The sequence below is a fragment of the Carcharhinus amblyrhynchos genome, chromosome 5, assembly GCF_965287045.1.
Source record: "Carcharhinus amblyrhynchos chromosome 5, sCarAmb.v2.hapA, whole genome shotgun sequence".
Classification (NCBI taxonomy): domain Eukaryota; kingdom Metazoa; phylum Chordata; class Chondrichthyes; order Carcharhiniformes; family Carcharhinidae; genus Carcharhinus; species Carcharhinus amblyrhynchos.
Window position 1 is genome coordinate 53,027,782 of NC_137328.1, and position 27,023 is coordinate 53,054,804.

The 27,023-nt window shown below is 43.0% G+C and overlaps 1 protein-coding gene across 1 annotated transcript in view; it reads left to right on the forward strand.

Moving 5' to 3' along the window:
- Positions 1–1,000: 1,000 nt before the first annotated feature.
- The window catches only part of hsd17b3 (hydroxysteroid (17-beta) dehydrogenase 3), a 65,012-nt gene continuing 38,989 nt past the window's right edge, over positions 1,001–27,023 (forward strand). The window contains exons 1-5 of the mRNA XM_080189677.1: positions 1,001–1,168; positions 18,409–18,455; positions 20,003–20,078; positions 22,952–23,059; positions 26,831–26,898. Of these exons, the coding sequence (XP_080045803.1) occupies positions 1,015–1,168; positions 18,409–18,455; positions 20,003–20,078; positions 22,952–23,059; positions 26,831–26,898 (453 nt within the window). The 5' untranslated portion in view covers positions 1,001–1,014. The remainder of the gene's footprint in view (positions 1,169–18,408; positions 18,456–20,002; positions 20,079–22,951; positions 23,060–26,830; positions 26,899–27,023) is intronic.

Below are 27,023 nucleotides of genomic sequence, written 5' to 3' on the forward strand. Positions count from 1 at the left end.
CCAAACTCCTATCATTCAAACGTTGTGAAGTTGAGTTTCTGAAGTTGGAATTTGATGTTGGTAAAGATGTGAAAAAAATGCTAGGGAGAAAAAGCATTGCCTGGTCCCCTTAAAAGCTGGTGCTTTGTTTCAGTGCTTGGAGGTTTAAAATGCAAACTACATCCAGAGTCCGAGCTGAAACACTTGTATCAAAAAGTCAAGCGATAGTCTTGACAAGACAATCTGTTTTTGTTTAAATTTTGGCCAATCAATTTAAAGCTACCAAGAACCTATAAGTTTGAATTTTAGGGAAAAAAGTACCAAATTCAAGTTGGCAAAATGAGGGAGATCAATTTTAGTAGAGAAATGGTGCGGTGAAAGTTGGTGGGATAGAAGGCAGATAAATCCCCAATGCGTAGAAAGGGAGAGATGTCCTAATTCCACTGCTTAAAATTGAACATGCAACTCATGCACAATCTGTGCATCCGTAAGCACTTACTGGACTTTCTGCCTACTATTCTCAAAGAGCTGTCCACCCATTTGCCGTGCGAACCCTGATGGAGTTGGCACTGGAGGGTATGGGAGAACACGGTGCTGCCTTAGCAGCTGGGGTCGTGTTCTGAGGAATATTGACTCTGTCCTGAGATGGGAGATTTTACCTGTTCACGATTGGCAGTGAATTGAAGTTTAAAGGTGATTTCACCCCCTCACACACAGAAATAGACCAGTTAAACTGTCATCTCAATCGAATTGACAACACATCTCCTTTCGAATGTTGTGAAAGCAGAGCTCAATTTTAATTTAAGTAAACTTGTTAAGACTTGAACCTGATGTTGGGCGACTTCTCACCGCGCCCAACCCAGTCCAACGCTGGCGTCTCCACACCAATTTTGATTGGTAGTCTTTTTCGCGGTTCCTGTAGCAACGGTATGTGATTGACAGGTGGTTTGGGTTACATGAAATGTTGCACTCAGCCCAAGGCAGTCTCATCACTGGCTACCGTTATTGTTTAAAGTAGTCAGAGATACGGAAGCAATGGAAATACTCTTGGAGGATGCATTTGTTTTGTTTGGCATATTTACTACTTTTATATTTTTTCTAAAAGTAGCGCAGTGCTTGAGGTATCTTGTACTTACCAAGTGGTTTGGAGTGCCGAGTTCCTTCTTCAATTCCTTGGGCGAATGGGCAGGTATCATACCGTCGTTTTGCGCTATTCTCGGCAATGTTCAGAACAGACGTGCTGATGTATAGTAATAAGTTTCGAATTTACAACCTGGCGTGAATTTAGTTGCATACGTCTTTGCGGTACTAGATTGTGCTCAGTTTTTTATTCTGTAGGTAAAAGTTTCAAAACTCAAAGGGAATGATATTGTCAACTTTTAACGTCATGCTTAAGTTTTTTTTAAATTATTTGCATTTCACAGTGGGGTGGGAGGAAGACGGCACAAGCGTAGGGAAGCGTTGGGAGAGATCTAGACTTACAATTCCCGAAATTGGGTACTGTTTTTGGAAGAGCGCTATTATAATGGATCGGAATTTGAGCTACGCCCGTCTCTTAATTGTTCTGAAATCTAGATCAAATTGTGGTGGAACCAGATGCAGTCACAAGATATGCATGGATCGCAAAAAATCTGGATACTCTTGCACAGAAGGGCGGGATGTTTTCCCCCAGGTCTTGGTTTATATTTATCCCATCAGCGCCGACACATTGGTGACCTGGTCCTTATCGTTGCTGTGTGCAAATTTTTGAGTGCATTCCCTATACTGATGTTGGATTCCCGTGTTGTAGGTAAAATAATACCTCTTAGACTGTTAGTGAATCAAAATACAGAGGTTTCTGTTTCAAGGCTCTGGCCTTTATCCAAGAGCTTTGGGAGAAGCAGGGACCACCAGACTCCTCATAGAACACAAACACAAATGGGCTTTTATACTTTATGAGCCCCAGCAGTAATCATGATTCAAAGTTCCAATTCCAGACAGAACTCCAGGTCTTCCTTCCTTGGTCGTGATTCAGCCCCAGATTTAATCAGGAATTACAGTCCTGCAGTCACGACACAGTCTTCAATCCAGTCACAATTCAAAACCCTTCTGCAGCAGTACCGGCATCCCTGTCTTTGAAGTTACTTGCCCCAACAGGACTCTTCCTGTTAAAAGCAGGTATTGTAACTTAGCATCAGCAGCTGTCAAAAGCCAGTATCATAATCTACCATCTGTGTAACGATGTCCAACTAACACAAATAGGTATGATTTTAAAGTCTACAAAATAGTGGCCACATTAAACTATCCATCTTTATAAAAAATGAGAGTGAAAGCATGTAATACATGAACAAATAACTTATATTACTGCCAGGATCAATATAAGCCTGGGAAGATCAGCCATGATGAAGGGTTATGTTTGTGACATATTCTAGGTACAAAATCCATTAACCCTTTCCCTACTTCACTTTCCCCTTTTGGTCTGGGCCAGGCCCAAGCATGGCCCCATGACCAATCCAAAGCCAAATGTTACCAGCATATGGGCCCACCCCTAGTTAAAAAAACAAAAGTCACCTTGGGGTTCTTTGTGCCCACACATTCAATAAACACCCACTCAACAAACAATAAGTTATTGTACAGGAAAATACCAAAGTTCAAGTCCAATACAAGACCTTGACTTAACCTTGTGTGACCGGCAAGTACTCAAGCAAACACTGGCCTTTATCTGTGCATCAGTCTCGGTCATCCTCTGCGTATTATAGTTCTTTGGTCTGGCTTGGCACTCTGGCTTTGGTTTTCCTTCCTTCTCGGGTGTGATGGCTCTCCAACTGCTGGTCATCGCTGGCGATGGTCACCATTGTTGTAACGTTCTTGGTTAGATTTCACGCCCCTTTTGGTCATTGCCAATCAATCAATCAGGACTTGATTCCCCTTATTGATAAGAGTCCAGTCAGGTGCTGCCACATTGATCTCTGGGTATCAGCCATGTCTGTAGACATTGGAGGCACAAGTCACATATCTCCCTTTCATCCTGAACACGAAGCATGACGGATCAAAACTCAGGACCAGTGTCTGTCAGGAGTTCCACAATCACTCAACAGTCAAGCAAGGCCCAGACATTGGCATGCATAGTAATAATACATCCTCACAATATATTCCAGAAGCTACAGACAACAACACACTAGAAATACAAATAGTCACATATTCCAAACACCATTTTAGGTTCAGAATTATGCACAGGATAATAATAAATCATTGATACAAAAGCAAAAGGAAATAACATTCAAATTTGCACCCAGAAGTGTTGAAGAGGTAGTTTTAACTCTCCAAAGTATTTGTCATTTAAAAATGATCCAAATTTGCATAATAAACACATTTTATCACAGTTACCATTTTAGATTTAATCTTCCATAGTCACAGTTCAACATCTATCACCTCTGGCATACACATACTATGTTCGTCTTTGACCCAATTAACACAATGTAACCACAAGCTAAAAGTAATTCAAATGTTTTCCATCAGTTTAACAAACTATAGAGGAAACAGAAACTCCTTCATCATTCGGTCTATTTTATCAATTTGTTTATGAATAACATAATTTGCACAAATGGTTGATTTGTTCCCCTTTAAGCATTTTAACTCTTATAAGCCCAAATAACTAACTAGGAAAAATCCCGTAATCTGTTATAAAGTCATTTACACTGTCCAGAGCCCTCAGCTTTTCAGAAAAATTAACTCACAACATCTTAGCATTTACATATATCGATTCGACAATCTTTACATGTGAACATGAGGTTTACCACAGATGGTAACCACGTCTGCAGTAAGTGCAGGTTGCTAGAGGAGCTCCAGCTCAAAGTAGAAGAGCTGGCCTCTGAGCTACAGACACTGAGGCTCATCAGGGGGAGAGAAGGTGCCATTGTCAATGGGGTGCAAGAGACATCCACCCCCCCCTAGACTGGCTAACTCTAAGGGTCAGGAACAAGAGGGGGCTGCTGAGAGGTGGAAGGGGGGTGGGGAGAGGAGGAAGTGGGGTGGGGAGCGGAGGCCTCAGCCTCTCAATCTGCATAACAGGTTTGAGGCTCTTGCTTCCAGTCTGGACAAGAACGAGGGAGGTGAGGTCGGTGGGCAAACTGCACACAGTACAGTGATGCAGACGCAGGATATAGGCAAGGAGAAGGTGAAAAGGAACGTAGTAGTAATTGGGGATAGTGGGGTGAAGGGTATTGACACTGTCCTTTGTCGCAATGACAAAGTGCACAGAAGGGTGTGTTGACTGCCTGGTGCTCGGGTCCAGGATGTCACATCTGGGCTGCAGAGGAACCTGGAATGGGAGGGTGAGAATCCGGTCGTTGTGGTACATGTGGGTGCCAATGACGTAGGCAAAATGCAAACTGAGGATCTGGGGAGGGAGTATGAAAAGCTGGGAATGGAATTAAAAAGTAGAACCGACAAGGTGGTTATCCCTGGGCTACTGCCTGAACCAAGTGCAGACGGGCGTAGGGTTGATAGGATTAAGGAAGTGAATGGGTGGCTCAGGGATTGGTGTGGGAGGAATGGGTTTGAATTTATGGGGCATTGGCATCAGTATTGGGGTAGGTGGGGCCTGTTCGGGCAGGATGGGGTTGGTCTGAACCGTGCTGGGACCAGAGTCCTGGCGAATTGTGTAAAGAGGACTGTAGACAGGGCTTTAAACTAATTGGGGGGGGAGGGTGCGAGGGTAGGTGACATTACGGGGTCTAAAGTTAAGGAGAGGGTACAGGTAAGCGAAGAGGCCGAGGATGTCCCAATAATAAAGGGAGTAGGGGGCGTGAGTATGGTTGGTGGCGTTCCGGCAAATAGGGTCCAGGTGAAGGCTGGGATGAAGGCACTTTATCTGAATGCATGAAGCATTCGGAATAAAGTGGATGAGCTGGTGGCGCAGATCAGCACTAATGGATATGATCTGGTGGCCATTACAGAGACGTGGCTGCAAGGTGACAGGGACTGGGAGCTGAATGTCCAGGGGTATCAAGTGTTTAGGAAGGATAGGCGGGAGGGAAAAGGGGGGTGCGTAGCTCTGCTGATTAAGGATAGCATCAGGGTGGTAGCAAGGGATGATATTGGAGCCAAGGAGCAGAAAGTGGAATCGTTGTGGGTAGAGATTAGGAATAGCAAAGGGAGGAAGACGCTGGTAGGTGTCGTCTATAGGCCCCCGAATAATGATCTGGAGGTGCGGCGGGCTGTTAACATGCAAATAAGTGCGGCGTGCAGGAATGGGACGGCCGTAGTTATGGGGGATTTCAATCTGCATATTGATTGGTCGACCCATGTTGGACGCGGTGGGCTCGAGGAGGAGTTCTTGGAATGCTGCCGGGATAGTTTCCTTGAACAGTGTGTGTTGGAGCCGACGAGGGAGCGAGCTGTCTTGGATCTGGTGTTATGTAATGAGGCGGGTAGAATTAGGGATCTTGCGGTGAAGGATCCTCTTGGGGAGAGTGATCATTGTATGGTGGAGTTTCTGGTGCAGATGGAGGAGGAGAAAGTGGGTTCCCGGACACGCGTCCTTTGTTTGAACAGAGGGGAGTACGGTAGGATGAGAGAAGAATTGGCGAATGTGGACTGGGGGAGCACGTTGGAAGGTAGTTCTGCTGAGGAGCAGTGGAGGATCTTTAAGGAGATCTTTCTTGGTGCTCAGCAGAAATTTATTCCGATGGTCAAAAAGGACCGTAGGAGGAGAGGTAATAAGCTGTGGATAACGAAGAAGGTGAAGGAAAGTGTTAAATTAAAAGCGGAGGCATTTAGAGTAGCTAAGAGTAGTGGGCAAGAAGAGGATTGGGAGAGGTTTAAATGTCAACAAAGATTGACAAAGAAGTTGATAAAGAAGGGTAGGAGAAACTATGAAGCTGGGCTAGCGCTTAATATAAAAAAGGATAGCAAGAGTTTTTATAAATATATAAAAAGGAAGAGGCTGGCTAGGGTGAACGTTGGACCCTTAGAGGATGAGAAGGGGGACTTAGTGGTAGGGGATGGGGAAATGGCTGAGGTCTTGAATAACTTTTTTGTTTCTGTCTTCACGGAGGAGGACGTGAATAATTTGCCGGGTGTTAGCGATGGAAAGGTGGTAGGACTGGAGGGTCTCGATGACATTGTTGTTACTAGAGAGGCGGTGCTCGACAGACTGGAGGGACTGATGGTGGACAAATCCCCAGGACCGGATGGAATGCATCCGAGGGTTCTGAAAGAAATGGCGGAGGTGATAGTGGATGCCTTGGTGGTTATTTTCCAAACGTCGCTGGATTCCGGGGAAGTGCCAGAAGATTGGAAAATGGCTAATGTTACGCCGTTGTTTAAGAAGGGTGCCAGGCAGAAGGCAGGGAATTATAGGCCAGTTAGTTTAACATCTGTTGTGGGTAAAATGTTAGAATCCGTCATCAAGGAGGAAATAGCGAGGCTTCTTGAGGGGAATTGCTTGATAGAGCTGACGCAGCACGGTTTCGTTAAGGGGAAGTCGTGTCTGACAAATTTACTGGAGTTCTATGAGGATGTGTCTAGGGCAGTGGATAGAGGAGAGCCGGTGGATGTGGTCTTTCTTGATTTTCAGAAGGCGTTTGACAAGGTGCCTCACAAGAGGTTATTGCAGAAGGTCAGGGGGCATGGAGTTGGGGGTAGGGTGTTAGCGTGGATAGAGGGTTGGTTGTCAAATAGGAGGCAGAGAGTGGGGGTCAATGGGTGCTATTCGGATTGGCGGCTGGTGACTAGTGGAGTGCCCCAGGGGTCGGTGTTGGGGCCTCAGCTTTTTACCATTTATATAGATGATCTGGAGGAGGGAACCGAGTGTAGGGTGTCGAAATTTGCTGATGACACCAAGATTGGTGGAACGGCAAATTGCGCGGAGGGTGTGGAGAGTCTGCAGAAGGATCTAGATAGGCTGGGCGAATGGGCCAGGAACTGGCAAATGGAATTTAATGTTGGCAAGTGATTATTACTTACGTGGCGAAAAACTGCAGCAGGCGACAGTGCAGAGGGACCTCGGGGTCCTTGTGCATGAGTCGCAAAAACCCAGCTTGCAGGTACAGCAGGTGGTCAGGAAGGCAAATGGGATGCTGGCCTTCATAGCGAGGGGGATTGAATATAGAAGTAGGGAGGTCTTGCTGCAGCTGTATAGGGCATTGGTGAGGCCGCAGCTGGAGTACTGTGTGCAGTTTTGGGCGCCGTACTTACGCAAGGATATTTTGGCCTTGGAGGGAGTGCAGAGGAGGTTTACTAGGCTGATACCGGAGTTGAGGGGGTTGAGCTATGAGGAGAGGCTGAATGAACTAGGCTTGTACTCGTTAGAGTTTAGAAGAATGAGGGGAGATCTCATTGTGACGTATAAGATGATGAATGGGATGGATAGGATAGAGGTGGAGAGACTCTTCCCGCTCAGAAAGGACAGTAGGACTAGGGGGCATAGCCTCAAGATAAAGGAGGGGCGGTTTAGAACGGAGTTGAGGAAGAACTTCTTCACTCAAAGGGTGGTGAATCTCTGGAATTCTCTGCCCGTTGAAGTGGTGGATGCTGCCTCGCTAAATATTTTTAAGACGCGGGTCGATGGGTTTTTGATAAGAGAGGGGATTAAGGGTTATGGGGAGAGGGCGGGAATGTGGAACTGAGCCACGACAGATCAGCCATGATCTTATTGAATGGCGGGGCAGGCTCGAAGGGCTAGATGGCCTACTCCTGCTCCTATTTCTTATGTTCTTATGTTCTTATAACAGTTACTCAATATAGGGAAGTTACAAAACAAACAGATATTACTTTGTAACATTGCCTCACGTTCAAATGGCTATGTTGTAAACTGACTATATGTTTCAATACATCCCTCTTTGAAACACAAAACCCATACAGACTTTATTTCCATTACCCTTTATTTGTCAAAATTAAACAATCAATTCACAATCTTCAATCCGGTCATGATTCAAAACCCCTCTGCAGCAGTACCGGCATCCCTGTCTTTGAAGTTACATAAGAACATAAGAAATAGGAGCAGGAGTAGGCCATCTAGCCCCTCGAGCCTGCCCCGCCATTCAATAAGATCATGGCTGATCTGATAGTGGTTCAGTTCCACTTACCCGCCTGCTCCCCATAACCCTTAATTCCCTTATTGGTCAAAAATCTACCTGTGACTTAAACACATTTAGCGAGGTAGCCTCCACTGCTTCAATGGGCAGAGAATTCCAATGATTCACTACTCTCTGGGAGAAGAAATTCCTCCTCAACTCTGTTCTAAATTGACTCCCCCATATTTTGAGGCTGTGCCCTCTAGTTCTTGTTTCCTTTCTAAGTGGAAATAATCTCTCTGCTTCTACCCTGTCTAGCCCCTTCATTATCTTATATTTCTCAATAAGATCTCCCCTCAGCCTTCTAAACTCCAACGAGTACAGGCCCAATCTACTCAATCTCTCTTCATAAGCTTACCCCCTCATCTCCAGAATCAACCTGGTGAACCTCCTCTGCACTCCCTCCAAAGCCAATATAGCCTTTTGGAAATAAGGGGACCAAAATTGCACACAGTACTCCAGCTGCGGTCTCACCAGTACTTTGTACAATTGTAGCAAGAGCTTCCTGCTTTTTACTTGTGCCATTGTGGCTGTCCCAGCAAGATTCTTTCTTCAAAAGCCGGTATTGTAATCTGCCATCAGCAGCTGCCTGAGGCCAATATCGTAATCTACCGCTTGCGTAACAATGTCCAACAGTAATAGGTAAGATTTGCAAAGTCCACAAAAATAACAGCCACATTAGACTATCTGTCTTTGTAAAAATGAGAATGAAAGCATGAACAAATAACTTATATTACTGCCAGGATCAATATAAGCCTGGAAAGATCAGCCATGATGAAGGGTTATGTTTGTGACATATTCTAGGTACAAAATCCATTAACCCTTTCCCTACTTCACTCCCATCCTTTGACAGATGTGTGTTCAACAATTGAAAAGACTGGCTCACAGACGTGGTTGTCTTGTATGTGACATTAGACCGAGTTTGCATAGCCGAGTGCGGATACCACATAGTGTTAGAGGGATCTGTTGGCTTTGTGCAGCACTTACCTGTCCAGAAGACACTGGTTCTCCCCAGATGTTGCAATCCATTAATGACAGAAACGTCTCCGTTTGGATCTGCCCAAAGTTAGTTCTCCCGCATGAATTGGGATCCATTTTGCAAACAACGCACACAAAAGTTGTCTGTTAAGTGCTTTGGGATGTTTGGAGGCTGCAGAGCTTTTTTTTTTCTCATTTAGTAAGTACCTAATTGACATAAATAGCTTCCAGTGAAAATTTTTGTACAATTCTTTGACTTTTTGCAATATACAGCAAATTATAAAAATAATAAAAACAAACTTATATCTCACCATTGCATTACAGTTTCAGGAAGATCAGAGCCATTCCTCAGTGAGTCACTTAAGCTATCTAATACTTGAAAACAAAATTACATAATAGTGCACATCACAGACTGACATGAATCCTGACTTTCCCAGTTTCTTCCTCTACTTCTCTCCCCCTCTGGCTCCTCTCAACCCTCCCCTCCCCCCAGTTTGTCAGCAGTGCTCTTGGTAGTTTACTGGCTTATTTTGACTTTGGTTCCAATGTTATCAACATCACAATCAGCAATGAAGCCATATTTCTAAATAATGGAGAGGTCAGGGTTGTAGGGAAGTCTAAATGGGTTCAGACAATGCAGTGTGGTTACAAGCCATACTGCTTATCTCCTCCCTCTTGCGTTTGAGGATGAGTTGCTTCCACTCCGACTTGGTTCCTTTCAAAATGGTGAGTATGTCCAATGTCTGAACTGCAGACTGGTGCTGGAAGGTTTTGGTAGGTAGGATGTTTGGTGATTTAGTTATCCGAATCCTTTATAAAATACTGGTCATCTCCAACTGATGTATATGACCAATTTTGTCCACCACATTTGGAGAAGGTTGTCAAAAGGCAAAGGAGATTTCGCTGGATTGGAAGAAAGACTTCAGGTACATGTTGAGATGAGACATTGTTCTGAATGGTGGAAACATTCAAAATCATGCAGGATTTTGATAGAGTGAATGAAGGGAAACTGTCTCCAATGTCAGAAAGGTTGATAGTTAGATTCAAGATTGTTGGCAATAGGAAACATTTCCCCATTTTTCCATTGAAGATGCTGCCTCTGGGAGAGCTGTCCAATTATAGATGGCGGGCAGCACATGTACCCATTTGGGCCAATGGGAGGGCTTGTTACATTGTCCTGCTGGTAGGACGAGGAAAGGTGAGTGCTGTCACATCAGGCAGGAGAAAGCGAAGGTTTTACAAGATGAGATTACTTTCTGAAGATATAAATGCCTTGTGACAGAAGTGGTTCCATGTTGAAAGGAGAGGGGTTGTATATATATAAATAAATATAAATAATATAAATAAAAGGCTTTGTTGACATCCTTGGCCTATCTCAGGATGCTGTTGTCAGGAACCCATTGGAGTCACCACAGCTTGGGATTGGTATGCGATCCTGGTGACTTCCTCAATCCCAATTGGCTGGCTAATTGGCACTGATTGACTACCTGCTGTTGCTGGGCAGGCAGTTGCTACCATTACTCATCTACCTCTGGCAACATTGGTTGGAAGTGGCATAGAACACTGACCAGTTCAAAAACAGTATGCCCTGTTCAAAAAATCCACCCTGATCCCATCCCAATCCACCATCATGGCTGATAAAATTCTGCCCATTAACTCTGTTTCTCTTTCTTCAGCTGCTCCCAGTCAGGCTGAGTATTGCTAGCACTTTCTGGCGTTATTTTGGATCCACAGTATTTTGCTTTTCTAATGACCTGATCTATTTTTAACATGATGGGGGTAGAGACCAAGTCAGAAAGAGCTGCTGAATAAAGGCCAATATCTTAGCATGGTGGATAGAAGGATAGTAAACTTGAAAGAAAGCTTTGATGTATTGAGATGGAAGTTGAGATTGTTTGAGTAGTGAGAGGGAGACAAAGTGTGATTTTGTTAAATATTGTGGTGGTATGTGTGGGGCAAGTGATGGAGGGTGTACCAAATGGGAAGTTTTAGTACAATGGAAGATGTCATCATCCATCAGCAAAACTTCTATCAATGTCATAATATTGACGTAGTCATCTTCAATTAGCTCATGTATGAGAAGGGTCTTTTGGAGTCAGAGAAGAATGCTTGATCTGCTGGCAATGCCTGTAAACTCGGCACTGAGAGGCATGAGTGGAATTACAATCTTGGCAGGATTAACACCGGTAGGTGAGCCAGATGGGAAGGCCAGTGAGAGTGGGAATTGGGGTTGTTGCTCGTTAAGAGATGCTGATGAGTTAGCTCCTTGTGGGCTTTTTGGAAGATGGCATGTGAGGCACAGAGGAAATTAGTAAGTTTGTCAAGCAGGATGCCAACTCTGGGATTGCAGCATGGCCTTAGGATTTGCAGAGAGCTGGGGTAGGGAATTAAAGTGCTTGAGTGGGGAGAAATGGAAGGAAAGGAGGAAGAAAAAGACAGCAGAGGATTGGTTTAGGAGACAAATAGAATTCATGGACTTGGGTCTGGAGTAACAACCAAGTTGTACTTGTGAATGGACATTGGGAGCATTGGTATGGCAACATAAGAATAAATATGCTCTATTAATAGTTTAGAATGGAAAGTTACATACCATGGTGAGATAAAGTTGACACATTGATAATAGTCAGCTATGAGCGTTGAACAAGCTGATGTCTAGATTCAAAGACATGTGCAGAGAGCAGGAGAGTTCAGAAGCTCATTAAAGCATAGAGGTTTGAAGGTTGCACTGTTGGAGATATCTCCGTGGAACTAAAGAGCCATGAACATGAAGAATCAGTTGTCAGCTGGATAAATGGAGGTGAAACTTAAGGTCATGAAGAACTAGAAGCAGTGGCAGAATGGACTGTGCCTCAGGAGTCTGAATTTCTGAACAAGACCCCCAGTAGCAAAACAAAGTAGAAAGACCAGTGTGACAGTCATTGGAAATTGGAAGTAAAGGCCACGATTTTTATAGTCTGTCTCCTGTTCCTGTGGTCTTTCCTCCTTTTGAGCAACTTGTCTTGTTCCACTTGTCTTGCCTTATAGCTGTGTTGTACATCCAAATACCATAAAAACTTTCTCAGATCTCCACTGCTTCCCTCCCTCAGCTTTTTCACTGAAAGACTTCTCATTCTCTTCAACCTCCATCCCAGTTCATCACACTCTCTCCCCAATCAATTGCCTCCCTGTCCTTCCAAATCCCTCTCCTCCCAGCCAATGGAGGTATGAGGCATGAGTTGGTTAAGATAGATTGGGGAACTTCATTAAAAGGAATGACAGCATGTAGGCAAATGGCTAATATTTAAGGAACAAGTGTATGCATTGCAACAGTCGTACATTCCTTTTGGAGCCAAAAGCTGCCCAACCATGGCTTGTGCAAGAAATTAAACATAGTATTAGATCCGCAGAGGATTTATATAAAGTTGCTAGAAAAAGTAACAATCCTGAGGATTGGGAAAAGTACAGGGGATAAAAAAATTAAAAGGGGAAAATAGAGTATGAGATTAACTTGCAAGGAATATAACAGCAGACTGCAAAAGTTTCTATAAGTATATAAAAAGAAATAGATTAATGAAGACAAAAGTAGGTTTCCTACAGTCTGACACAGGAGAATTTATAGTAGAGAACAAGGAAATGGTAGAGCAATTATACAACTACTTGAGTTCTGTCTTCACAGAGGAAGACACAAATAATTTCCCAGAAATGATAAGGAATCAGTGGTCCAGTGAGAAGGAAGGAAATTAGTGCTGAGTAGGTGGCACAGTGGTTAGTTGCTGCCCCATAGCGCCAGGGACCCAGGTTTAATTCCAGCCTCAGGTCACTGGCTTGTGAAATTTGCACATCTTCCCCATGTCTGTGTTGGTTTGCTCTGGGTACTCCGATTTCCTCCCTCAGTCCAAAGGTGCGCAGGTTAGGTTGATAGGCCATTCTAAATTGACCATAGTGTCAGGGGATTAGCAGGGTAAATATGTAGGGTTATGGGAATAGGGCTAGATGGGATTGTGGTCAGTGCAGACTTGATGGGCTGAATGGCCTCCTTCTGCACTGTAGGGATTCTGTGACTCTATGATTGTTACTAGGAAAATAGTGCTGGAGAAATTAAAGGAACTGAAAGCTGATAAATCCCCAGGGCTAATAATCCGGGATACTAAAGGTGGGAGCCATAGAAAAAGTGGATGAGTTGGTTGTCATCTTCCAAAATTCTGTGGAATAGTCCTGACAGATTGGAGGGTGGCAAAGGAGAGAGGGAGAAAACAGGGAGTTGCAGACCAGTTAATCTAACATCAGTAAAAGGGAAAATGCTAGACTCTATTATAAAGGATGTAATATCAAGACACTTAGAAAATATCAGTAGGATTAGACAAAGTTAGCATGCATTTATGACAGGGAAATCATGTTTGACAAACCTACAGTTTTTTGAGGACATAGCTAGGGGAATAGATAAGGGTGTACCACTGGATGTGATGCATTTGGATTTTCAGAAAGCTTTTGAAAGGTCCCACATAAGAGGTTAGTGTGCAAAATTAAAGCACATGGGATTGAGGGGGGGGGTGTAATATGAATTCTGGGTAATATTGGGGGTAGTATTGGCATGGATTGAGAATTAGTTAGACAGGAAACAGAGAGTAGGAATAAATGGGTCTTTTTTGAAGTGCTAGACAGCGACTAGTGGGGTCCCACAGCAATCAGTGCTTGGTACTCTGCAATTCACAATATATATCAATGATTTGGATGAAGGAACCAAAGGTAATATTTCTAAGTTTCCTGATGACATGCAACGTCATGGGAAGGTGAATGGTGAGCAGGATATTAAGAAGCTTCAAGGTAATTTAGATAAGTTGAGAGATTTGGGAAAATACATGGCAGATGCAGTATAACATGGATAAATGTGAAGTTATCTAATCTGGATGGAGAAACAGAATGGCATAGTATTATTTAAATGGCAATAGAGTGGGAAATGTTGACGTGCAAAGGATGTGCTTGTACACCAGTCACTGAAAGCAACATGTACGTGCAACAAACAATTAGGAAGGAAGTGTTATGTTGGCCTTCATGGCAAGAGGACTTGAGTACAGGAGCAAGAATGTCCTACTGTAGCTCTACAGGGCCTTGATGAGAGAATGGTGAGTATTGTGTGCAGTTTTGTCTCCTTATTTAAGAAAGGATATGCTTGCTATAGAGGGAGTGCAGCAAAGATTCAGCAGGCTAATTCTTATGGGTGAATGCTGGAGTATGGCATTGAGATAGGGGATCATCCATGATCATATTAAAAATGGCAGAGCAGACTTGAAAGGCTGAATGGTCCATTCTTCCTATTTTCTTGTTTCTATCTAAATGGAGAGAGATTGCAGAGCTCTGAGATGCAGAGGGGTTTGGGTGCCCTGGTGCATGTATAGAAAGAGGTTAGTAAGCAGGCTTAGCAAATAATTAGCAAAGCTAAGAGAATGTTATCATTTATTGCAAGAGGAATTGAATACAAGAGTAGGGAGGTTATGTTTTAACTATACAGGGTATTGGTGAAACGACATCTAGAATACTGTGTACAATTTTCATTTTCTTATTCAGAAAAAGATGTAAATACATGGGAAGCAGTCCAAAGAAGGCTTACTGGATCAGTACCTAAAATGGAAGGGTTGTTTTATGGGAATGGTTGGACAAGTTATCCTTATATCCACTGGAGTTTAGAAGAGTAAAAGGCAACTTGATTCAAACATAAAAGATCCTGAAGGGAGTTGACAGGGTGAATGTTGAGAGGATAAATGGGTTGCTCATTTAAGGCAGAAATGAGGAAAATATTTTTCTCTTCGAGGGTTGTGAGACTTCAAAATTCTCTTCCTCAAAAGCTGGTTGAGATGGAGTCTTTGAATATCTTTAAGGCAGAGTTATGAGCCAGGGGATGAATGTTTACTGGGGGATCGGCAGGAATGTGAAGTTGAGGTTAAAATTAGATCAGCCATGATCTTAATTAACAATGAACAATATAGCACAGGGACAGGCCCTTCGGCCCGCCAAGGCTGCACTGATCACCTTGTCCTATCTGGACCAACAACCTATATCCCTCTATTCCCATCTTTCCAGGGAGAACAATCCCAGTCTATTTAGTCTCTACCAGGATGCTACTAGGATTTAATAGTTTGATTTATAAGGAGAGGCTGAATAGACTGGGACTTTTTTCTCTGGAACGTAGGAGGCGTAGGGGTGATCTTATAGAGGTCTATAAAATAATGAGGGGCACAGATCAGCAAGATAGTCAATATCTTTTCCCAAAGGCATGGGACTCTAAAACTAGAGGGCATAGGTTTAAGGTGAGAGGGGAGAGATACAAAAGGGTCTAGAGAGGCAATTTTTTTACACAAAGAGTGGTGAGTGTCTGGAACAAGCTGCCAGAGGTAATAGTTGAGGCGGGTACAATTTTGTTTTTTTAAAAAGCACTTAGACAGTTACATGAGTAAGATGACTATCGAGGGATATGGCCCAACACAGGAACTGGGACCAGCTTAGTTGTTAAAAAAAGGGCAGCATGGGCCGAAGGGCCTGTTTCCATGCTGTAAACCTCTATGACTTTATGACTGTCCTCATAGCTACTACCTTCCATATGAAGCAACATCCTGGTAAACCTTCTCTGTACTCTCTCCAAAGCCTCCATGCTCTTCTGGTAGTGTGACGACCAGAATTGAACACAGAATTCCAAATGTGCCTGAACCAATGTTTCATACAACTGTAACATATTTTGCCAACTTTTACACTTGATGCTCTGGCCGATGAAGGCAAGCATGCTATATCTGCTTTTTTCATCACCTTTTCCACCTGCGTTGCCATTTTGAGGATCTGGGGACCTGTGCTCCCAGATCTCTCTGTGTGTCTATGCTCCTGAAGGTTCTGCCATTTATTTTATAGCTCCTACCTGAATTGAATCTACCATCCAATTTGTCCATATTAAATTCCATCTGCCATTTCTCTGTCCAATTTTCCAGCCTATCTATATCCTGCTGTATTCTCTGACAGTTTTCATCACTATCTGCAACTCCAGCAATCTTAGCATGATCCGCAAACTTGCTAATCAGATTAGTTATGTTTTCTTCCAAGTCATTTATATATATTACTAACAACAGAGGTCCCAACACTGATCCCTGTGAACACCATTAGTTACAGATTTCCATTCATAAATCATCCTTCCACCACTATCCTCTGTCTTCTATGGCCAAGCCACTTCTGAATCTAGCTAGCTAATTCACCCTTGATCCTGTGTGATTTAAACTTTTGCACCAGCCTGCCATATGATACCTTGTCAAATGTTTTACTAAAGTCCATGTAGATCACCTCCACAGCCATTCCCTCATCAATCATTTTTGTCACCTCCTCAAAAAACTCAAATTAGTGAGACATGATCTCTTTCATACAAAGCCATGGTATCTGTTGCTAATAAGACCATTGAGTTCCAAATGTGCATAGATCCTAATGTTAAGAATCATCTCCAACAATTTCACTATCGCTGACATCAAGCTCACTGGCCTATAATTACCTGGGTTATCCTTGCTATCCTTCTTACACAACGTGACAACATTGGGTATCCTCCAATCCTTTGGGATGTCATGAATGACCAATGGGGAAACAAAGATTTCTGTTAGAGACCCAGTAATTTCCTCTCTTGTCTCTCTCAGTAAGCTGGGATAGCTGATATCTAGCCCTGGGAATTTGTTTGCCTTAATGCTTTCTCATACATCTAACACTTGTCCCTTCGTAATGATGACTTGCTCTCGAGGGTTTACATACCTCTCCGAGACACCATCAATCAACATGTCCCACTCATTAAGGATTTTACCTACTTTCTTTGGTTCTATGCATAATTGCTTTCCTTTGTCCTTGAGTGGAGCAGCTCTTTCACTAGCTATCCTCTTGCTCTTATATATATAATGCCTTGGGATTCTCCTTAATCCTGTCTGTCAAGGACATTTCGTGACCCCTTTTTGCCCTCCCTGTTTGAGTTCTTTTCTACTTTCCCTGTATTCTTCAAGTGCTTCAACTGCTTTTAGTTGCCTAGACCTTATGTATGCGTCCTTTTTCTTTTTGATTGGGCTTGCAATTTCTCTAGTCATCCATGGTTCCCAATCCTGCCTTTCCTGTCCGTCATTTTCATAGGCACATGTCTGTCCTGCACTCCAGTTATCTGCTTCCTGAAAGACTCCCACATGCCAGATGTAGATTTACCCTCAAACAGCTCCTTCTAAACACTAGCCTCCAAATCCTGCCTAATCTATAGTTAGCCCTTCCCCAATTTAATGCCTTAACCCTAGGACAACACTTGGCCTTTTCCATGAATATCCAGAAACATACAGAATGTGATCACTGTTCACCACATGTTCCCCATTTGTAACTTTGATGACCTGGCTGAGTGTATTCCCTAGGATCAGGTCCAGAAAAGCCCTCTCTCTAGTCAGACTATCTACATGTTGTTCCAGAAAACCTTCCTGGACACATTTAACAAATTAACAAGTCTTATTGACTTCCTGAGCAGGCTCAAGGGACTGAATGATTTACTCCTGCTCTTACTTAATAAGATATGGTTTGTACACAAAAGTTCAAAGTAACACATAGCAGGTTTATTGAGAGGGATGTTCTCTGCATAGAACAAAAAAAAACTAAGACAGAAGCCTGTGAAACATCTCAATGACCTCATAATCAAGTCATGTGACCTTTTAAAGCAATCATGCAACCACTTAAATATATGACAATTGTTGAGAAACCAGTCTCATGATTTATACAACCAGCACTGTTGTATATCTGCAGAAAATGAAATTGTCATTGACAATAAATGATCACACACCTCTCATGTAAAGGTTTAAAAGTTTGTGGAGTTTGTGGAAAGCCCATAATTTTCAGATCATTTTTAGCATGCTTGAGTTTCCGATGTGTAACTTGGTGAGTGCAGCTATTTCCAGGAATGAATAATAGTTAGAGTCATAGATTCCCTACCGTGCATAAAGAGGCCATTTGGCCCATTGAGCTTGCACCAACAACAATCCCACTCAGGCCCTATCCCTGTAACCACAGGTATTTACTCTGCTAATCTCCCTGACACAAAGGGACAATTTAGCATGGCCAACCAACCTAACCTACACATCTTTGGACTGTGGGAGGAAACCAGAGCACCCGAAGGAAACCCATGGAGACACGGGGAGAACTTGGAAACTCCACATAGACAGTGACCCAAGGCCAGAATTGAACTCAGGTCACTGGTGCTGTGAGGCAACAATGCTAACAACTGTGTCACTGTGCTGCCCCAAAGGCACAATGCATAAATTTATCCCTGCAGTCCATGATCCCTATTTTATTTGCTTTTTGAGATAAAAGTTTTTATTCACAATTTTATTTGATGTGCTATGTTATGTTACCACTTAATTCTATTTATTTTCAGTCATCACTGGTAGTACAGATGGCATTGGAAAAGCATATGCATTCGAGGTGAGTCCTCACCATGATTTCTTCATTTTGCATAAGTTACGGAACTCCTAGTTGCTTCCTTTGAGTATCTTTTGATATTATTTAAGTTGCAATTGTTTGCATATCAAGAATTTCCAGGTGTGTTTTCTGAAGAGAATAATTATTCTGGTACTGAGTGATCACATTGTTGTTGATGGGTTAAAAACTGGTTTTGCATTTGATTTACTGAGTCATTTACTGAGTCACTGCCCTGAAATTAGACACAACAAATCATTTTAGACCAGTAGTTTCAAGTGGTGCATGTAAAACCCCAATTGATATCTGTACGTTCTGATTTGTCACTATCTTTAACTAAAACAAGAACATTGATACTGGACATTTGAACATTTGATTCTGAGTCCATAGCTTCTTGTCCTTCCTAAATTTATCATGTAGGTGAGTACATTGCTGACTTCTATTTGTACTCTTGTTTAGTTTTCATTAACAATTCTTTGCTTGGTCTCAACTGTTCAAATACCCACAGATCAGATATCTGCTTGGGATCAGAGCCAACAATGAAAAACATGCAGCTTAAAGTTTGGCCATTTTCTGCAGGGACACCTAAAGATAGCATAAAAAGATCACCACAATCAGTTAGGGTTTGAAACTTGGCTGTATCGTTTTGCAGGTATGCTGCAATGATGGTTGTTTTTAAAATTTTTTCAAAACATAGTGGCATAGCCGGCAAGGTCAGCATTTATTGCTCATGCCTTTGAGCGGAGTCACTTGTTAGGCCATTTCAGAGGGCAATTACGAGTGTAAATTTTCTTCCCTAAAGGAACCAGATGGGTTTTTACAGCAGCTGATAATGGTTTCATGGTGATCGCGAGACTTTTAATGCCAAATTTTTATTGAATTAAAATTCCACCATCTGCCCAGGGTCTTTGGTTTACTTGTCCAATGACAATACCACTGTGCCACTGTCTCCCCATCCTGGGAATGGTATCATAGTATGTTGTAGCAGTTTTATATCTCCTGCTGTTAGCCTTGGCTTAAGTTTCAAAATGCTTTTCTGGCTTTCTAAAAGCTTCCTGAGCTTTTAGCTTCCTATTGTGACACTCCAATCTAATTGATTCCTTTTCTTTACATAGTAAATTTTTGGAGGCAGAAGTACCTTCACCAGAATCCTTTTATTTACAATTCCTAACAGCAGTACACAGAGTCCAATCATTCAACAGTCTACCCCCCAGGAGTGCCAGAAAAACTGGCTCTCCCTGTTAAACACAGGGAAATAACTTCCTGGTTGGCCCATCAAGTGACTCCTTAATCAGGTTGTTCATATTTCCATAGGCCAACCTCAATGGCCTAATTGAAGTCATTACATTTTATATCTAATTTACCTGTAAATTGCCTTTCCCACCACAGACTTGCATCCAGGTCCACCTAGGTCTGTAGCTGGTCCTGTAATAATTTTCTGAGTGAGATTACTTCTGAACTGAGTGCTGAAAGTATTGATCAGGGAGGAACTGGGTCAGTTTGTAACTGTTTTAAAGCCACATGATGCTATCCAGTATTTCTTTTCTCCACAGTTTGCCAAACGTGGTTTTAATATTGTCCTTATCAGCAGAACTAAGGATAAGCTAATAAAGGTTGCAGATGAAATTGGTAAGATGCCCATTTTCTCCTCTAAACTTATTTTTTTGCAACTAAATGTCACCATTGAGAATTTCTTTAATGCTTTTCCCCCATAACTTTGGTGTGAGATTGACAGAAAACTGCATAAACTATATAAGTCAATGTTTCCCAAGCCTTCCCGACCCTTTTGGCCTCTCAGGAATACTGACAGATACCCTGAGAACATTTTTGTTGTGTTGAAGAATGAAACCACAAAATTATAATTGTTTATTTGCAATAGACACAAACAGACAAAAAAAATTATAGTAGTGTTTTCCATTTCCTTTTTCTGTACACTTTTTATAATTAAAAAGTTCTCTTACTCGAACAATGTTTAAGTCTCATCTATTTGTATTATTTTTAATGGGAGGAGCGATACTGGAAAGCTGAATGGGGTGGGTGAGGGTGGGGCCAATTGTGGCAGGCTTTCATGTTGGCACAAAATGTGACTTTGTGCTTCTTGCGATATTTTCCATTCTCATTGCCGAACCGATCTAACATCAACAGGAATGGAAAATCCTGTCCGATGACTCTGATTTTAAAGGGATGCATGGTACAATGCATGTGAGCCATGAAGCAGGTGGCAGAGGTGGGGAGTCTGGGAATGTGGAGGCTCTGCTGATCTAATGATCATTTCCAGAAACCTCCCTTCTAGCCTGCCTGAACCAAAGCAGGAGTGGGATTCAGCAGCCAGGGCCTCTGGACTTAAGGAAGAGCTGAGGGGTGGAGGGGTGGGGGATTGGTGTGTGTGAGTGTGTGTGTGCTTGAGACAAGTAAGGACGTCGAAGACTTTCATCAGGCCTGAAAATCTGACTGTCTCTTTTGGCCCACTATGATCTTCCTGGCAGGTCAGGCTGGACTGGGAAGCCAAAACAATTTTCTTGGGTCTCCAATTAAGATTACCAATTGAATCCTGACTTTTCATTTGAAATGGGACCTCCCAGCTATCCTATGGGTGTCCCCGCTTGTCTGATCAAAATTTTCGATTAATGTTCTGATGCAGTGGAAAAGTTTTGCTGTCAGAGGGGATATGTTTTTGCATGCAGTTTAACTCTCCCACCCCCTCTCCCAATTTCTGCCAAATGGAGTTAAAACTGGGGATGAGTCTTCCTGATATCAAGCTGGATGATTCATGTCAGCCAAGTACAGAAACAGTAAAGAGAGATACTGAAGAGAGCGAACTGGGTATTAGCTCTGTGCATATGAAATCTGACCCCATATCTGATATCACCATGTAACTGAGGGAGAGTTGAGGGTCATGGATTATTCCTTTGGGATTTTCATGTGATAGGGGAAAGGACAGAACAATTTGTGAACAAGCAGAAATTGGATATGTAGGAGGAACTAAAGGAGGGGAGTACGTGATAATGGTAAGTGGAATGCAGGATTACTTAAGAATAGAGTGGGGGGAACAGAAAACTATAGACCTGTGTTGTGGGAAAGTTGGTGGAATCAATTTTCAAGGAGTAGTTGAACAAAATAAGCTGATTAGAGAATTTAACATAAATTTGTGAAAGGTGGATTTTGCCTGACAAATCTTGGTGAAACCTTTGAGGATATTACTGACAAGATGAATGTGGAAATGTCTATTTTGTATGTTGTCTAAATGGAATTCCATATGGCGTTTGATAACGTTCTCGGGCATGCAGTGGCAGTGAGGTGGTGGGAGTTATACGGCAGGACAAACAGGCACAATCTCAGCACTGGGCCAATCAAGAGTGAAATTGGGAAGTGCATTGGCACACAAAGAAGAATCAATATGAGATGAAAGAAGCTATGGGCACTGGATCAATTGAAATTTTCAAGACTGAATCTATCATTTTTATTGGGCAAGGGTCCAGCAACAACTTATATATAGTATAACACCTTTAACAACATCCCAAGGCTCTTCACAGAAGCATTATAAAGCACCATGCCACATAATGAGATAATAGGTCAGATGATCAAAAGCTTGATCAAGGTAGGTTTTAAGGGGTGCCTTAAAAAATGAAAGTGATGTAGAGAGAAAGAGAGGTGCAACAAAAAGTATTTCAGACTTGGCACCTCAGCAACTGAAGCTTGAACATTAATGGTGGAGCAATTATAATTGGGAATGCAAAATAAACCAGAATTAGATATCTTGGAGGGTTGGGGTTCTGGAGGAGTTTGCAGGGATGGAACGAGCAAGACCATGGGGAGACTTGAAAACAAGGATGGAAATATTAAAATTGCAACACTGTTGGACTGGAAGCCAATGTAGGTCAGCAGGACTGATAAGGGAACGTGATTTGCTGTGAAGTAAGACAAGGGCATCATAGTTTTGGCTAACCTCAAATTTATGAAGGATAGGATATGGGAGACCTGCCAGGACTGTCTTGGAATAGTTGTGTTTAGAGGTAATGAAAGCAAGGATGAGGATTGCAGCAGCAGATGAGCTGAGACAGGGGGAGAGTTGAACAATGTTGGAAGTGGAAATGTGCAGCATTACTGATAGTGTGAAAATGAGACCGAAGTCTCATCAACTGTAGAAAATAATACAGATCAGCCATGGAAGCCTCTCTCTAGTCTAAATAGAGGTGTTTTAGTGCTAGAGCAGCAGAGCATTAGATAACAGGGAATACTGATTAAAATGAGAAAAAAAAGGAAATGTATTTGTGAAGGTCAACTAATGCTGGGGAAGAATTTCAGTAGATAGAAGCTCCAATGTAATTATAACATACAAGTTAGAAACATTAAGGTGTATAATCCTGAAATTACTAAATCAGTCATACCCAGGAAATTAGTTGAGATACTTTTGCAACTTTTTTTGTTGTAAAGTTCAGTTGAATGCTGAATGGTGTATATTTTTAATATGTAACATTACATTCTTTTTTGTATATTGACAGAACATGCCACAGGAAGGAAAGTAAAGGCAGTTCAGGCTAACTTTACTAAAAGGGACATTTATGAGCACATTGAAGAAAATCTGAAAGGACTTGAAATTGGGGTCCTGGGTAAGTAAGTGAAATCCTATGTAGATCGACATACCAGTTCACTCGATGATTATGGGAGCCGATTCTGGCCACAACTGCCTTGGACATCAGAAATTAGGTTTGAAATAATCAAATTCTGTTCTATATAACACATATGTTATATAGCATGCAAAATTGGTCTTACATTTTGCATCATGTATTGAACTTCAGATGTTATCGTAGTTCACAGTTATGAAAAGAGATTTGAGTTCAAAGATGTGCGGGTTAGGTAGATTGGCCAGCTAAATTGCCGCTTAGTGTCAGGGGAACTAGCTAGGGTAAATGCATGGGGTTATAAGTATAGGGCCCGAGTGGATTGTGTTCATTGCGAACTCATGGGCCGAATGGCCTGTTTCTGCACTGTAAGATTCTATGATTCTCTGAGTGGTTTGAGCTGTTCACATTGAGTTGAGATTGTGAAGAAGTAATGATGAAGACCTTGAAGATTAGAAATATGATGGGGTCAATAGTGATATTTTTTTCCCTGGCAGTCTCTGAGAGGGTAATAAGAACATAAGAAATAGGAGCAGGAGTAGGCCATCTAGCCCTTCGAGCCTGCCCCGCCATTCAATAAGATCATGGCTGATCTGTCGTGGCTCAGTTCCACTTTCCCGCCCTCTCCCCATAACCCTTAATCCCCTCTCTTATCAAAAACCCATCAACCCGCGTCTTAAAAATATTTAGCAGGGCAGCCTCCACCACTTCAACGGGCAGAGAATTCCAGAGATTCACCACCCTTTGAGTGAAGAAGTTCTTCCTCAACTCCGTTCTAAACCGCCCCCCCTTTATCTTGAGGCTGTGCCCCCTAGTCCTACTGTCTTTTTTGAGCGGGAAGAGTCTTTCCACCTCTATCCTATCCATCCCATTCATCATCTTATATGTCTCAATGAGATCTCCCCTCATTCTTCTAAACTCTAACGAGTACAAGCCTAGTTTATTCAGCCTCTCCTCATAGCTCAACCCCCTCAACTCCGGCATCAGCCTAGTAAACCTCCTCTGCACTCCCTCCAAGGCCAAAATATCCTTGCGTAAGTACGGCGCTCAAAACTGCACACAGTACTCCAGCTGCGGCCTCACCAGTGCCCTATACAGCCGCAGCAAGACCTCCCTACTTTTATATTCAATCCCCCTCGCTATGAAGGCCAGCATCCCATTCGCCTTCCTGACCACCTGCTGCACCTGCAAGCTGGGTTTTTGCGACTCATGCACAAGGACCCCGAGGTCCCTCTGCACCGTCGCCTGCTGCAGTTTTTCGCCATGTAAGTAATAATCCTTCCTACCATTATTCCTACCAAAGTGGACCACCTCGCACTTGCCAACATTAAATTCCATTTGCCAGTTCCTGGCCCATCTAGATCCTTCTGCAGACTCTCCACACCCTCCGCGTAATTTGCCGTTCCACCAATCTTGGCGTCATCAGCAAATTTCGACACCATACACTCGGTTCCCTCCTCCAGATCATCTATATAAATGGTAAATAGCTGAGGCCCCAGCACCGACCCCTGGGGCACTCCACTAGTCACCAACCGCCAATCCGAATAGCACCCATTGACCCCCACTCTCTGCCTCCTATTTGACAACCAGTCCTCTATCCACGCTAACACCCTACCCCCAACTCCATGTCCCCTGACCTTCTGCAATAACCTCTTGTGAGGCACCTTGTCAAACGCCTTCTGAAAATCAAGAAAGACCACATCCACCGGCTCTCCTCTATCCACCGCCCTAGACACATCCTCATAGAACTCCAGTAAATTTGTCAGACACGACTCTCCCTTAACAAAACCGTGCTGCGTCTGCTCTATCAAGCAATTCCCCTCAAGATGCCTCGCTATTTCCTCCTTGATGACGGATTCTAACATTTTACCTACAACAGACGTTAAACTAACCGGCCTATAATTCCCTGCCTTTTGCCTGGCACCCTTCTTAAACAACGGCGTAACATTAGCCGCTTCCCAATCTTCCGGCGCTTCCCCGGAATCCAGCGACGTCTGGAAAATAACCACCAAGGCATCCACTATCACCTCCGCCATTTCTTTCAGAACCTTCGGATGCATTCCATCCGGTCCTGGGGACTTGTCCACAATCAGCCCCTCCAGTCTGTCGAGCACCGCCTCTCTAGTAACAATAATGTCATTGAGACCCTCCAGTCCTACCACCTTTCCATCTCTAACACCCGGCAAATTATTCACGTCCTCCTCCGTGAAGACCGAAACAAAATGGACGAGCACAAATTGAAGAAATGTATACAAATAATTAAAAATATGTGTTTTTGGGTACTTAAGTTGTGGAATCCTCTGGCACAAATTACTGTTATGCCTGAAACAAATAATAATGACCTTGCCATTTGTAAAGAGATGATGTGGAGATGCCGGTGTTGGATTGGGGTAAACACAGTAATTTGTAAACTGTCCAGAGAGGATTTACACTACTTTAGACTGAGCCAATTTCGATTTCAACAAGACGACTTCAGTGAAGTTCTCAATGCAATCATCAACCTGAGACTGTGGCTGCTGCCACCTATAACTGACCGGACTCACCACAAGAAAGCAGTGATAAATAGCCTCTGCCACCACAGCTGCCAACATTGTCAGGAATCGATTTGAACTCTCCCACCACATTGCTATCTCTTTCAAAGCTTGTTTTCAATTATCAGTTGGCCGTGACCAAAATCCAAACAACAATTTCCACAAGAAACTTGGTCAAGCAAGATAAACAGTTGTCTCAAACAGGGAGTATTATCATTGGATGTTTGGAGCTGGGTTTCACACTCTGTTATGGCTACAACATGAAAATGCAATCAGATTTGTAGATTTAAGCGTTATACAGAGTGTTTCAGCTTTTGGACAGAATTTTCCCAAAAAATGACTAAGGTCAGGATTCTCCGACATCATTCATCCTGCCACCACTGCCTGGAAGAATGGGGATTTTGGTCCTTGGCCAAATCCCCATTAACCGTAGTGGGACCGGAGAATCCCAGCTGTGGCTTAGGTCGGAGGATTCCTGATCATGTGAGAAAACAAATGCAAATTGGATTGCAATCATCACTCAATTGGTCACTTTTTGGGAAGGGGGGTGAGTTTTGCACTCGTTCTGAGAGGAGTTTGGTCTAAACACGCTGGCAAGCCTTGCTTCATAGAGATTGGTGCTGTTTTTAAACTCAAAGGGAAATTGAAGATCCCGCTCCGTCCCTCATAGATATCAGATCACCTCCTCCCTTTCCTCATTGATAGCACGTTTCCCTACCCCCACCTTCCCCAACTTAGATCACCAACCTGATACTCTCCCCCACCCTCATACCCTCCCGCCTTTCCCCTCCCCAAACATAGTTTACTGGTCTGATCTCCCCACCCCACAGCGAACATAGATTTCTGGCTTCGGGGCATTGGGGCTCTCACAGACAGTCCCCCTTCATGCCCTACTGCCTTCAGAACCATCCCTTTCAGAGGCCACCACATCAGATCTGCCTGCTTGGCAGTGCCTCCAGTACCCTGGCAATGCCAGGACACAGCCCAGCCATGTTCCTGGCCATCCGGAGGTGACAGTGGTCTCTGAGCCCCCTCCCAAGAATGTTTTTTCAGTCTTTTGGGATTATAAATTGAATTTGAGAACTGTGCAAAGCTGTTTTCACTCGATTTGAGTTGGATTCTTTTTCATCATTTGGGTGTTGAATTGATCAATGACTGTATATAAAAACTTGCATCACTTTTTTAATATTGTAAAAATAAATACAACTAACTTTCATTTTTCTTGCAGTGAATAATGTTGGAATGCTGCAAATCCCAAATCCTTGCCGATTCCTTGAAATGACCGACGTTGACAAGGTATATCTCTTTTCATCTTTTAATGCCGGAATCTCGCAGTTATTTGTGAAAGCAATCCTTTAATGTGCGATAGATTCATCACCACATGTGACAGTCGGTGGGATTTCCTAGCCGTTCCCACTGTT